We start from the raw sequence: 10,875 nt of genomic DNA, 5'->3' as shown, positions 1-10,875 counted from the left end.
CAAATCGAGCCTGTGATTCGGCACATATGTGATAGTTTATCCTTCTTCCCGATGAGTGTAAATTTTCTGAGAGCCCTGGATGCGGCTTTCACTGCTGGTTTCCTTGCACCCAGCACGGGGGTTCGGGCACAGTGCATGAGCAGCAGCCAAGTAAAGGAGTCTGTCTGCAGCTCTTCAGCTGTGTGACTAGAAAGACTATCTGCCTTTGCACCTGGCCTTTGTATCACTGGACAGAGTACACGAGGAGGGTTGGTCTGAGCCACAGGCTCCATGAGGCCCCCAGAACTCATCTGGGGATCCCAGGAGCCCTTCTGAAGGGTGGGCCACTCTCCTTAAAGCCCAGAACTAGAACTGCAGTTCAAGAAGCCCATATAATGCTGCTCCGGAGAGCAGGCCCTTGAAAGTGAAACCCCATGGGTAATGAAAGCCTGATTATCTGGGTGGGAAGTCCCAGAGGTAGATTTGGGGCTGGGTTCTTTTTCCCTCTGGCAACTTCAAGTACTTCTCCCCTTCTTGATGGATGCTTGGGTAGCACAAGATGCTGGGCACTAGCCATGCACCAGGAAGCTCACTAAGCATTTCACACACATCATTGGCCTGGATCCCCCAGATGACTCCCCAGGGTGAACACTACCTCCCCACTGCAGTTGAGGAAAGTGAGGCAGGAAAGCTTGGGGACTTGTCCAAGGTCGCCAAGCCAGGAAGGAGTCTATATCTCAGGAGTGCTGGCTTCTCCCTGCCTTCTACCATCTTCCCCTCCTCCCCCACACCCTGAGGGGACGGGAGGTGGAGGAGGGAGAGCTGCGGGTCCCAGATGAGCTCTTGGTAAACTGGGAGGTTTCAAGATAGGAGCTGACGAAAAATGCCACAGTCAGGGCCCCCCCTCCAGGCTGCCCGCAAGGGCTCCCGAGGGCTGATGGTGCTCTGCTGCCAGAATAGTCAAAAGACAGTCTCCAGCGTCCCGCCCCCTTTCCTCCCCGACATTCTCCCTGCCAAATGAAATCTGGCAGCTTCTGAAAATAGCTCAGCACTGCAGCAGGCTCTCTGCCCGCCCTTCAGCAGGCTGGCATGCAGCTGGGGGTGGCCGCTGTGGGCAGACGCTGGTGCACGCGGGGCCCGGGGGTGGGTGTCACACACATAGTGCACCGGGCACCCCAGAGCTGGTGGCATGAGACAGCTGCCATTCCTCCACTCCTCTGACCTTTCTACGTCTGGCGAGGCCACAGTGGTACTGGAGCCAGCCTGGCATGTTTACCAGGCCTGAAGGGGGTGAAATCACTAGTAGATGTGAGCAGCCACCCTCGGGGCACTTTTGTCCACTCATATAGACAGAGAAACCTAGGAACCAGGAGAAAATGCCAAAATGGTGTTTATTAATGTCTAGATGTAAACTCCAGTGGTGTTTTCCTACCTAATGCAGTCTAGGGCTTCCCAGCCAGTGAGAGATGGGTCAGGAACCAGGCTGGGAATCAGGCACTTGTCAGGCCCATATCAGGCACTTAGAACCCTGAGGCTACCCTGGACAGTGTGGGTCTGGGTGAGCCGGGACCAGCAAGGAAGGGACCGTCTCTATTCCCACTCAGGCCAAAGCCAGGACTCAGTACCAGACCTTCTAAGTATCATTCAGCAGCTATCCACTGCCTCAGGTCTGACCCAGAGTGTAGAAAGAGACCCCTGATTAATAGGGAGCCTCTTGGTCTTGTCCTTGGCCATCCACTCTCACAAAAGTACACCAAGAGATCGCCCCTGCCATCAACCAGGACAAGGTGAATGGTAACAGAGAGAAGCTTTCCTTCCTGGGATCCGATGAGTGGGTGAGGGCAGGAGAACTGTACGGGTTTCTGTCACAGTGACACTTTCCAAAGTAGAAAAGGGTTAAAAATACCTCCCACCATTCCCTGAGATGAGAGGCCACTCTTTGGGTAAGGGGTAGTAACAGGATCACTAGACCCAGGGACTCTGCAGAGAGAGAGCTCCAAGGGGCCTGTAGGAGGGGTTGCAGCAAGATAGGGCTGGACCTCCCAGAGAGACAGGCTGACTGACTCTGTGGCCTCAAGGAGACCAAAGGAAGGAATCCTGAGAAGGGCAAGCAGTGTGAGGCATACAAGCCTCTCCAAGGAGACAGAGGTGGACCCTCAATTGCCCCTCTCCCTCCCTTGCTCTCCTACTCAGCATTCACAGACAGCAACTCGGTCCCTGGTCACCATGGCAACCAATGGCCAGATGACTTTCCCAAGGCCAGGCCCATCTGCCCACCCCACAGAGGGGTGTCTCCATGGTAAGAGGGAAGCTCACTACAACCCACAGTAGCCTAGAAGTCTAAGGCCATGCCCCAGTGCAGGACAGACCTACGTCTCATTAGGGCTGCTCTGGCCAGAGGCACTGCAGCTGTGGCAGGTGGCTCCCTGATTCCCGGGCTCTGGGCCCTCTCTCATGAGGCTTGGAGTCGTAGTCTCCCATCCTGATGTTCCAAGTGACAAATTAAAACACAACAAAAACAATCCTTTTGTTAAAAATAATGACCCCAGGCCTTCTGGGTCAGGGCCTCAGCATACTCGGGTCTGTGTCCCGCGCCGAGAGGCCCAGCTCATCCAAGGCCCCGTGAGCTACTGGTTGTTGCAGCCCTGTGAGGCAGAGGAGCTGCCTGCCTGCTTCTTTCTCCGCTTGTTGAGCAGTCGATTGTTAGAGGTCTTCAGGTCCTTGATCTGCACCTGGTCATAGTCCACACGCATGGTTGCCAGGGCACTGGTCATCTCCTCCTGGGGACAGATATCCATGGACGTCAGGATGTACTGGGCCTAAGAATCATCACCCTCCTGCCTCCAGCCCCTTACTAATGTCAATCAGGGCAGTGACAGCCTTTATCGCCCAAGCACCCAGCACTGGGCCACCCCCTTGTGTCACATAATCCTCACTACAGTCCTTTCTGGTGGACACTGAGCTTATCCACTAAGACACAGAAAGTATAGTGACTCCCTGGGACCACACAAGTGTAAGTAGAAGGACCTTGGCCAACGTCACCTGCTAAGAACCACAGTTCTGCAGGGGACATCATCTTGAAAGGCACCCAGGACACTGAAGCCTGAAGATTGTGTCCAGGGTATCCTGGGGCTCTGAGCTGCTGTTCCATATGCTCAAAACTGGCTTCTGCTGAGTCTAAAACCAGGCTGACAACTCTCCCAAGTACAAACTGTAGGGGGGTTATGGCCAAAGCCCCTTCACTAAACCCCTGGCCCAAAGTCCCTGTGAGCCAGGAACACCACCCTGAATGCAGTAGTGCAGCCCAATGCTCTGAGTGCCACAGCTGGGCACAGGTGCAATCAGTGACACTCTGTGCTCTAGGCACAGGGGAGAGGCTGACGACCCAGGCTCTTGGTGGCCACCACCCTGGAGTCCCTTTTTCTAAAACTCTGGAAGCTGTAAGGAGACTAAGGCAGTATCTACCTACCTTGACCTCATCCCAGTGGTCTCTATCCTCCTGCAGCACCCGGGCTGTGTGGAGCGGGGTCTGTGGCACCACCATCGATTGCTGAAAGGAGCCCCAAGCCCATGGATTAGAACCTGCAGGCACCCGGGACAGCACTGGCTCCCCACTCCCACCCCCTTTTCCCCTGTCTCAGATGGGACAACCAAGGCTCAGAGAGGTGAAGGAGCCTGACTGGAGTAGAGGCAAAGTCGGGCTGTCGCTGGCGTCCTATCACACATCTGTGGCCCACACCAGGACCTCCAAAACCATCACCCTCCTGCCTGCAGCCCCACTCCAGCTTGCCACCCTGCCCACCACAGGGCACAGAGGCGCTCACATTGATCCAGGGATGGTTCATGAACTGTGTGATGGTCAGCCTCTCTGTGGGATCTGTCTTCAGCAGGAGGCGGATCAGCTGCTTGGCTAGGGAAGAATGGGGAGTGGGCAGGTTACAGAGTTCCTCAGAGCCAGTACCCCCCCACCACGCATGTGCTCCCAAATTCATAACCCATAGAAACAGTGAGCTAATAACTGTTTCTTGTGTTTAGTCACTAAGTGTTGGGGGGGACACATTAAGCAGCCATAGAAAATGGATACAGGGTCCCCAAAGGGAAAAATATTAATAAGGGACAGGAGTTAGAGGAAGTTTTGAGGAGGCAAGTTTTGAGCTCATTTGGCAGATATAGAAATTGAGGTTCAGAAAGTTTGGGTAACTTGCCTATAGTCACACAGCTGGGATATGGGATATGGAATGTCACACACCCAAGATTTGAACATAGGTTGCTTTACACCAAAGTGGTATCTCCCAGAATGAAGGCTGATGGGGTCCAGTGGAGCAAGCTCACCATCCTCAGAAACCTCCGACCACTCAGGATTGGGGAAGCCATACTGGCCCAGACGGATTCTCCTCTTCATCCCTGGGGAGATGGCCTGGCCCGTGTTGGAGTAGAAGGGCGGGAAGCCACACAGGCTGCAGGAGAGTGGAGGTCATTTGGCACAGGTGTGAGGGCAGCGCCACGGTTGATCCATTTCCCTCCCCAAGTCCCTGACTGGAAAGAGAGGCAGCCACCATGGCAGCCACCTTGGCAAGAATACCAGCCCTGTGGACTCTGGGCTCATCCAAGGAATGCCATCTGCCCTTGGCTTGGAGAGACCTTCAGGCAGCCTGAAGTCAAGTCCCCTGACTAGAAGGGAAGGGCAGCCTTCAGGAAGAATGATGCACTCAAGCCCTTCACCAAGGCGGGGGGGGGGGGGGGGGGGGGGGGGGGGGGGGGGGGGGGGGGGGGGGGGGGGGGGGGGGGGGGGGGGGGGGGGGGGAGAGTGGTTCTGAGGATATGAGGGGGTAGTGTAGGGGTGAAGGTGGTGGTACTCACAGAATGTACATGATGACGCCCAGGGACCACATGTCGCATGACTTGTCATACTTCTCTGGACCCAAGACCTCAGGAGCTAGCAGGGCAGAGGGCACAGGAGGGCTCTCATCCCCAAAGGTCCTGGAGCCCAGCTAGGAGCCTGAAGCCTCACAAGGTGAGGAACAGGTGCTTGGGCTGGGGGGCGGGGCAGAGCAGACTGGTGTCTGGCACCTTCTGGGAAGGCAGCATGTGTGTGAAGTTGGGGGAGGAAAACGGCTCCCAGAAAAAAATAAACCCGCTTTTAGGCTGGGCTGTAAAGAATGATAGCCTCCTAGCTTCTTTGGCCAAATATCAGCCTTGGTGAGGGGGTACATGGAGAGAAGTCTAGTCTGGGATTTGGTGGGGTCCTGCCACAGGTGAGAGGGCCTCAGCCCACCAGCTGCCCTGTGTCCCTTGTCTCCCTGAATGTAAAGCCTAGATCACGGACAAGGAGGGGCCAGGGATAGCGCTCTGGTTTCTTCTTTCAGCTTGGCTATCATCCCATGGGGCCTTGTTCTTCCCACCTGTGCAATGAGATGGGTAGGCCAGAAGATTTCCAAGCCAAAATACTGCAAAACACATCCTGGTAAACAGGATACGGTTTCAGCTGTCTCAAGGACTCCCCACCCCTTCAGCAGCTCTCTTGGAAGGCCTCCCTGAGGGAAAAGAGCCCTCTGTAAATCGAATCATCACCCCTCTCTCACAGTAGGGGCACTTTCAGCAGGGGCCTTTCCAGATCTGGGCTGCCCACTCAAGGGAGCAGGGAGCTTCTCTGGGAAGCATGCGTATGTGACACACCCTAGTCCCATCCGTGCCCTGGTCTAAGGGACCCTCTCCCTCAAGACAAGTGGCTGGTGCCCTGTATCCTTCTCATGTAATAGGAGAGTCCTGCCTACTTTCTGAATATGAATCCCAGGAAGATAAAAACTGGAGAAAAACAACTGCGGTTGGGCTCCGTCCCGAGCTGATGGCAGCCTTTTATCACGTATATATTTAGAGCTGCTGTGATGTCATTCAGCTCACAGGCCACAGCCAGAATTTTCCTGGATCTATTTTCAAAAGCAGAAGCTGAAGTTTGGGAGAATATTTTTGCAGCCTCCGGCCCCCCACGTCACCGCCTCCATAGAATCCTTTCCTCCCTCCTTACTGGGCTTTAACCCTTTAGTTTCTGCAACCCATGGACTGCCCCACACCACAGCAGGGTCCAGTGGGAATAGGAACATACATACCATATCCCAAGGACTCACCCACATAATAGGGAGTGTAGCAGGGTGTCTGCAGGGCATTTTGGGTGGTCTCCTTAGCAAAGCCAAAATCAGTGAGCTTGAGTACGGCATCTTTCTCCTTGGATGTGTAGAGCAGGTTTTCAGGCTGGGCCAGGAAGATAAAACATTGGTCTGGAGTTAGGCACAAAGCAGAGGCAAAGTCCCAAGATGATCTTCAGACAGACTTCCTTCACCCCAATCCATTCAGAAGGAACCAGCTTCATCTCATTAAAATGACCTGGGCCCTGGTTATGAACAACCTGGGCCAAATATGGAAAAGACCAAACTGACTGGGATGTGATGCCTCCTTTTGCAGAAGGGAAACAGAGGCAGGTGTTCAGCCAAAGCTGTGAAAAGCCAAGTGCCACAGAGAGCGCAGGGGCAGGAACTTTGGAGCCTATGTTGGTAATACTGCCATGAGATACCAAAATGAGGGTTCTGGGTCAAGGTAGGCTGTCATGTTGCCAAGCCCATGTCCTAGTGCCCAACCCAGAACAAACCAGCAGGGCAGAGCTGCCCGAGGTTGCTCAGGAAGAAGGCCCCCACTACTTAGGCCCCAGGAGCTACACAGTGGCTATTCTTGCTGGTTGCAAAGCACAGAGAAGCCTGAGGAAAAGAGCAATGGTGAGGTCTGCATGGAGGAGGCAGCCTTGAAGGTTGTTTTTAATGAATGGGTAGGACCCAGGGCCCTGGAGGAAAAGAGGGACCCTCAAGCAGACCTGGGGTAAAAGGGCAGGGTATTGGACGGAGTTCCAGTTTGGAGCCAGTGAAAGCTTTTCCTCCATTTCTATTTGAGATGCTCTGACCTTGGATTGGGATGAAAACAGGAAAGCATGTTTAGTTTATTTAAGGGAGTAACCTCTACAGAAGGCTTTTCTCTCCTTGGGGAAAAAAAAAAAAAAACGGAAGCCAGGGCCAAAATAAAGTAAGGGTTCGGAAGGTGAGTCTGTCCTGATTCCGCGTGTATCCAGAATCAAAAGATAAATGGACTGGCAACACTCAGCCAGAGGAGGAGCCTGATGCCCTCCTCGCCTCTCCACCCAGTCTCGGGAGGAAATAAGCCTCAGGGTGATGCTCTAAGCCTGGGGCAGAGGGCTCAGGACTCACAGATTCTGATCTGATGGTGGCTGACACATGTATGCATGTGTGTGTGTGTGTGTGTGTGTGTGTGTGTGTGTGTGTGTGGAACTGCCTTATGCAGTTTGCATTTTACCCATCTGCTCCTGATGAACTGTAGGACCCAGTTCTCCCCAGACAGGACATTTAGAGAGCTGAGCCTCTAGAAAGTGTCTGAAGCCCATCCACTGAAAGGGCAAACAGGCCCAGGAGCTGGGACCACCTCAATTTGTTTCTCCTTGCCTCCCAGCAAATGGTTTCTTTCCCTTAAAATGCTGGCATTAAAGGGCCTAATCTATCAAAAATATGGCTATTACTTCACAGAAGCCCCAATAGTGTCATGCAGCCCCTGCCTGAGACCTGGCACATTGCATGGTCACAAAAATCCTTGCTGAAAGAATAAATGAGTAAATCCCAGTGCGGTATCTGTGCAGGCTTAGGCAAGGTATACTCTCTCTCTGAGACTTGTCTTCCTCATCTGTAAAATGGGTAATGGCTCCTATCACAGGGTTATATGAGGATTAAACAAGATGCTTGTCAGCGTCTACTGGCTTGAGGTAGGCACTCAGTTACACTTAAGCCTACTGGGACTACACAGTGTTTAAAGGAAACAGGAAGACCCATCTGGCTAGAGCAGAAGGAATATGCTGAAACTATGGGAGAAGTGGCTGAGAAGACCAGTCTGGGCCAGGGGGCAGAGGCCTTGAATGCTGATCAAGGAAACTTGCCTCCATCTAGTGGGTGCTAGGAGCCATTGAGGGTTGTGTACTCCCTTCTCTGGTCCCCCAGTCTGGGTCCTAGAGCCTCACCTTAACATCTCGGTGGGCGATGTTCTGGCTGTGCAGGAACTGGATGGCGGTGCCAATATCCCGCATGATTCCTGCAGCTTCTGCAGACACAGAGGAGGGGGTGGTGATGCCAGTCAAAAGTCGAGCAGCCTGGGGTCCCCACCCAGTACCCATAGCACAAGATGATAGCAGTCCTGCCACCCAGGGACACCCATCTTATACCCTCACCCTGAGTCATCCTAATTTCCTCTGGGGGTGGAAAGCAGAGCGCCACTCTACCTCCTTCATCAGGCTTGGGCTACCTCTTCCCAGCTCAGATGCTCTTTGGCACCACATGGTTTTTGGGGGGTTTTTTAATTATTTTTTTAATTTTTAAAATTTATTTTTGAGAGACAGAGAGACAGTGCAAGCAGGGGAGGGTCAGAGAGAGAGGGAGATACAGAATCTGAAGCAGACTCCAGGCTCTGAGCTAGCTGTCAGCACAGAGCCCAATGCGGGGCTCGAACCCACGAACTTGAGATCGTGACCTGAGCCAAAGCTAGAAGCCAGACGTTTAACCGACTGAGCCACCCAGGCGCCCCGGCACCAAGAGGTTTTGAGGCCTCTATCCCAAAGCCATGAAGAGTTCATCTCTGACAAGGTATTATGAACTCATGGAACTCCTTGAGGGGATGGAAACTCTATTCCACCATCTCTTGTTCAGCTGGGGAGATTGAGGCACAGAGAGGAGCAGGGCCATGTCCAGCATCACACAGCAACTCTGTGTGACTCATCTCAGTCAGAACACCCTCTCTGGTCCAGCTACACATACATACCTCTCTCAGTGAAAGCCTGGTCGCCACGCTCCTGAATCCGGCTGAATAGCTCACCACCTTCCATGCTAGAAGAGAAAAATGACTGTAAGCAGGGAGAGGGCTAATCAGGTATCAGCCTGCCCCTGCTCTGAATCACCAGCCCAGACCTCAGGCCCTGACTCCCTGCCCCTGGGGAAAAAGTCACCGTCAGCCTCCTTGTGCTTTGCAGAACCTGGTGCATAGAGGGCTGTCAGCTTGGGTGGGATGAACTGGATTCCTAGAAATAGAGTGGGCTCAGATCCTCCACCAGGGAACCCTTGTATTCCCAGTGGCACTGCCCCCACCTGGTGGAGGCTTGGACAGCCCAACCCTCATCCAAGCTTCAGTTTCTTCAAATGAGGGAGGAGATGTCAATTGTCATCATCATGACAATTGTTTTCTGAACATCTACAGGGTGTTGTGCCCTGGCCAAACCTTTCATGTGCACTGTTATGTGACCCAGAGCTGGTCCCTTTACCTCTCTGTACCTCCACTTCTTCATTTGTAAAGTAGGATTTATAGCACCAGTGTCACAGAGTTGTATATACTGTTAAGTAATATACATATAGCACTTACAATGGAGTAGGTATAGGGTGAATACTACATTAAGATCTTCCTCCACATTTTACAATGGCAGTTAAAGAATTCAGAGAGGTTAAGGGCTACCTAAAACCACACAGCCAGTGGGTGGTAGAGCCAGGATTTGAACCCCAAATCTGACTCAAAAGCTGCTAACCTATAGGATGAGGGAGAACTTAAAGGTAGGTGGGGAGGAACTTGAGGTCCAGACACAGGCCCAGGGTCTGAGGAAGACTAGGGCTGAGCCACAGTGCTATTTGGAAAAGCCCAAGGTAGAAAAAGCCAGTGGCTTCCAGTATCTGGAGGGACTATAGGAGCACAAACCCAGGAGGTGACTGTGTGTGTCCTGCATCCCCCCCCCAAAACTCCCCCCAACCCACAATCAGGACTTGGCTGCTTTCTCTGACAACTCTTCTATCCCATCCTCACGAAGTGAAACCACAGTCAGGGAAGCCAAACTGGAGACCCTGTGGTTCCCAATGTATCCTTGTGGGAACGGCCTGTGGCTAGCAGCTGCACAGCTCCATGGGCAAGGCCTGAAGCTGCCCTCCATTACTCCTCAAGGGTTGAGGTGCCTCCCACAGCTGCTATCTAAAGAGCAGAGAGAGGGCCCCTAGAAGAATGGTGGGAGCCTGGGGGCCACAGGAGTACCAAGGAGGCCAGCATACCATTCCATGATGATGAGGAGACAGCGCTTGCTGTGATGCATGTTCTCATACACATCCAGGATGCGCACAATGTGGGGGCCTCCTGAGGCCTGCCAGTGGTGGTCCACCTCCTGCCGGGCCTTGGGGCTGTCATACAGGAGCTAAGGGCAGGTAGGCACAGAAAGTGTCAGGCTCACAGCCCACTTCTCCAGCAGCCACCCAGATAGTGCCACTGCCCTCACTTTGCAGACAAGAATATATAAGCTCAGAGAGGCCTGTGACCTGCCCAAAGTCACCCTGCTAATAAAGGGCAGAATGGGGATTTGCATCCAGGTTTCTCTGATTTGTGGTCCAATGACCACAGGAAGGCCCTGGGGGTAGCTGACTGCTCAGAAAGGCTCAGAGGTTAGAGAAGCCCTGCCTCCCTCCTCCAGAGCAGCCTGGGAAGTGGGAGTTGAGTGGACTTTGAAGGCAAATCACACATCAGTTGTGAGACCCAAGGCCAGGGGCCACACATCCCTTGAGCTGCATTTGTGCAAGGTTATGGCACAAGAGTTGTAGACCTAGAGGTAGTATCTGGGGAGGAAGGGGGCAGGTTGTTGAGGGAGGTAACATGCTGGTCAGGTGAGACCTGGGTTTGGGGCTGAATTCCCCCAGTGACTCAGTGTGACCTCAGGCAAACATTCACAGCTCCAAGCCACAGCCCACAACTCTGTAAAATGGAGTAATAATAGTCATCCCTACAGGATGCATCACAGCAAGGCAAGTGGAGGGTGGCAGATATCAGGAT

At 53.3% G+C, this 10,875-nt stretch overlaps 1 protein-coding gene across 4 annotated transcripts in view; it reads right to left on the bottom strand.

Annotated features, from left to right (window-relative positions):
- Positions 1–1,351: 1,351 nt before the first annotated feature.
- MAPKAPK3 (MAPK activated protein kinase 3) overlaps positions 1,352–10,875 on the bottom strand; it is a 32,424-nt gene continuing 22,900 nt past the window's right edge. For all 4 annotated transcript variants that reach the window (XM_029916719.1, XM_029916718.1, XM_029916717.1 and 1 more), the window contains 9 exons: positions 10,107–10,246; positions 8,842–8,906; positions 8,048–8,127; positions 6,105–6,228; positions 4,840–4,915; positions 4,312–4,436; positions 3,804–3,889; positions 3,449–3,529; positions 1,352–2,759 (listed from right to left, as the gene is read on the bottom strand). In XM_029916719.1, coding sequence (XP_029772579.1) covers positions 2,607–2,759; positions 3,449–3,529; positions 3,804–3,889; positions 4,312–4,436; positions 4,840–4,915; positions 6,105–6,228; positions 8,048–8,127; positions 8,842–8,906; positions 10,107–10,246 — 930 coding nt within the window. In that variant the 3' untranslated portion in view covers positions 1,352–2,606. The remainder of the gene's footprint in view (positions 2,760–3,448; positions 3,530–3,803; positions 3,890–4,311; positions 4,437–4,839; positions 4,916–6,104; positions 6,229–8,047; positions 8,128–8,841; positions 8,907–10,106; positions 10,247–10,875) is intronic.

This window comes from Suricata suricatta, chromosome 12, assembly GCF_006229205.1.
Source record: "Suricata suricatta isolate VVHF042 chromosome 12, meerkat_22Aug2017_6uvM2_HiC, whole genome shotgun sequence".
NCBI classification, from domain to species: domain Eukaryota; kingdom Metazoa; phylum Chordata; class Mammalia; order Carnivora; family Herpestidae; genus Suricata; species Suricata suricatta.
The sequence above is the reverse complement of the archived record's forward strand: the minus strand, read 5'-3'. Positions and strand labels throughout refer to the sequence as shown.